The sequence below is a fragment of the Lolium perenne genome, chromosome 1 (assembly GCF_019359855.2).
Source record: "Lolium perenne isolate Kyuss_39 chromosome 1, Kyuss_2.0, whole genome shotgun sequence".
Lineage (NCBI taxonomy): Eukaryota > Viridiplantae > Streptophyta > Magnoliopsida > Poales > Poaceae > Lolium > Lolium perenne.
In genome coordinates this window covers 130,857,862-130,860,150 of record NC_067244.2, presented here as the reverse complement: position 1 = coordinate 130,860,150, position 2,289 = coordinate 130,857,862, and the positions used below count along the sequence as shown (strand labels likewise).

At 47.2% G+C, this 2,289-nt stretch overlaps 1 protein-coding gene across 1 annotated transcript; it reads right to left on the bottom strand.

Moving 5' to 3' along the window:
* Positions 1 to 1,363: 1,363 nt before the first annotated feature.
* Positions 1,364 to 2,289, bottom strand: LOC127302439 (vacuolar iron transporter homolog 5-like). The gene has a single exon (XM_051332913.2). The coding sequence runs from the start codon at positions 2,240 to 2,242 to the stop codon at positions 1,628 to 1,630; it is 615 nt and encodes a 204-aa protein (XP_051188873.1). The 5' UTR covers positions 2,243 to 2,289; the 3' UTR covers positions 1,364 to 1,627.

Below are 2,289 nucleotides of genomic sequence, written 5' to 3'. Positions count from 1 at the left end.
AAACCATTACAGAACATCATGAATACTGAAGCAATGTATATATACACACATGCATTTTATCAATAACGGATGAAAGAATAAAATTGTTAACCTCGATCGAGAAGGAAAAAAGAGGAGAAAGTTTAAGTGTGGCTTATTTTGTGTGAACTCAAGTGGCATATGCTCTTAGGAATTTCATCGAGCACCTCATGTTCATAAGAAGAGAGAGCAAAACAACATACACCTCTTGTGCTAAGAAATGGAAAAAGCTAAGTGTGGCTCACACTAGGGTAGAGCAGGCTATATATATAGAGATGGGCCTTTAGTCCCGGTTGGTAATACCGGGACTAGAGGGTGGCGTCACCCGCGCTGTTCGAACCGGGACTAATACGGTCCATTAGTCCTAGTTCATTTTTAAACCGGGACTAAAGCTCCCAGGGGCTTTGAACGAAAGCCCTGTTTTCTACTAGTGATATTAGATTTTTGCCAACATGCCATGCATGATGCTATCTATGATACTTCCATTGTGGCTAGTCTAACATGCACCTACATGCAATAACAACTAGACATTTTAATGACATGAGATATGGTTGTGATAACTAGCTATGCTTACCATAATATCACAATTTTGAAGAATGTTTTACTCTACAAATTAGTAAATGAGGTCAGTATGATAGTAACTTATTCATGCATATGTCCCTCCCCTTGAGTCAAAAAGAAAACTGGACTTGTTAATGAAAAGCTTTATTTTCTTTAGATCAATACAAAGCTTGAGTAAAGGACGTCTGGACGTGAAGACTCCACAAAGCTCTAAGTTAAAAAAGTACTACTATTGAAAACTGCACACAAGTTCATATTCATGAAATTCTTAGCATATATAATCACGAAAGTCGGCCGCCAGCTAAATATTTGTGAGTCTCTAAACCGGCATGGGGTAGATCTCTTCCATGCAAGCTTTTGGTAGAGAGTCTAATTTTAATTAAAGGTGTGAATAATTTTTAGTGGACTGAGAACTAAATTAGTTCTCGGTCACATGACATCATAAAACCTTAGTTCTAACCTATGTTGTAACTTAGCATTAGTACGAATCACAAAGGCAATCTAAGGGTCCGTAGATATTCTTTTTAGTTGAAATATCAATTGTAACTTGAAAATCTTAGTTGCAATCCAACTTATAACTCAAGTGCACAAATCACGATGAAAATTTAATGGTGTAGAACATGACTACTAGAACTAAGCAAAACCATATCATCATCTCAATCCAGGCATTAAACTTGTCAGCCCACCTCAAATCTACAACACTATTACTCTGTCCGACCGAGATCTAACCAAATTGAAATCCCGACCAATAATGGCTGAGCCATCCCAACTAAAGGAGTTCATGGAACTTCGAAATAAAATCTTGTTTCCCTTCGTCATAAGGTGATCCATATATATAGTAGTGATTCTAACTACTACATGAGCGATCTTATTCCTAACAACCACATTGACAGAGAACCTTTTAATCTTCCAAACAACAAAACATCTAAAAGATCTAAGTTAACAGCAACCACAACTAGTATACCACCAGCAGAAGCTGTTGCTTGCGTAGATCCCTTCCATGCAAGCTTGCGTCTCGTCTCGGCGTGCAAGGCTCTCATTGCGAAGGCTACTCGGCCAGCTCACGGAAGAGCCTCATGAGGCCGAAGGTGACGCCCATGGCGGCGAGCCCGCCCACCACAACCCTCGCGCACGACCTGGCTACCGGTGCTCGGCCGAGCACGGCCCCGACGTACCCAAACGCCGCCAGCGCCATGGTCGCCACGGCGACCACGACGGCCACCCGCAGCCTGTACCCGACGATGAACCCGGCCGCCAACAGCGGCAGCAAGGCGCCGACCGAGAACGCGAGCGCGGACGCCACAGCGGCCTGTACGGGGCTGGGCAGCGCCCTCTCCTCGTCGCCTCCGCGCTTGCCGTCGCGGTCCAGCTGCGCGAGCTCCACGTCCCGCTGGCAGCAGACGGAGACGTACTCCCCGATGGCCATGCTGCACGCCCCGGCCAGCAGGCCCGCGAACCCCGACACTACCATCGCCCGCACATCGTGCTTCACGGCGCTCACGCCCAGCATGAGCGAGGCCGTGGAGACCAGGCCGTCGTTGGCCCCCAGCACCGCCGCCCGCAGCCAGTTGGCGCGGCCCGCGAAGTCTACGTCGGAGTCATCGCTGAACTTTGTGGCCGCAGGGTTCTCTGCATCGGCCAGCTTGGTGTCGCTCACGGCCATGGCAGCTCAAGCGATATCGATTGAGTGATGGAGATGGTGGTGTGTAC

What these genes read in the sequence shown, in the direction of transcription:
- LOC127302439 (XM_051332913.2), bottom strand. Translation starts at nt 2,242, where the DNA reads ATGGCCGTGAGCGACACCAAGCTGGCCGATGCAGAGAACCCTGCGGCC.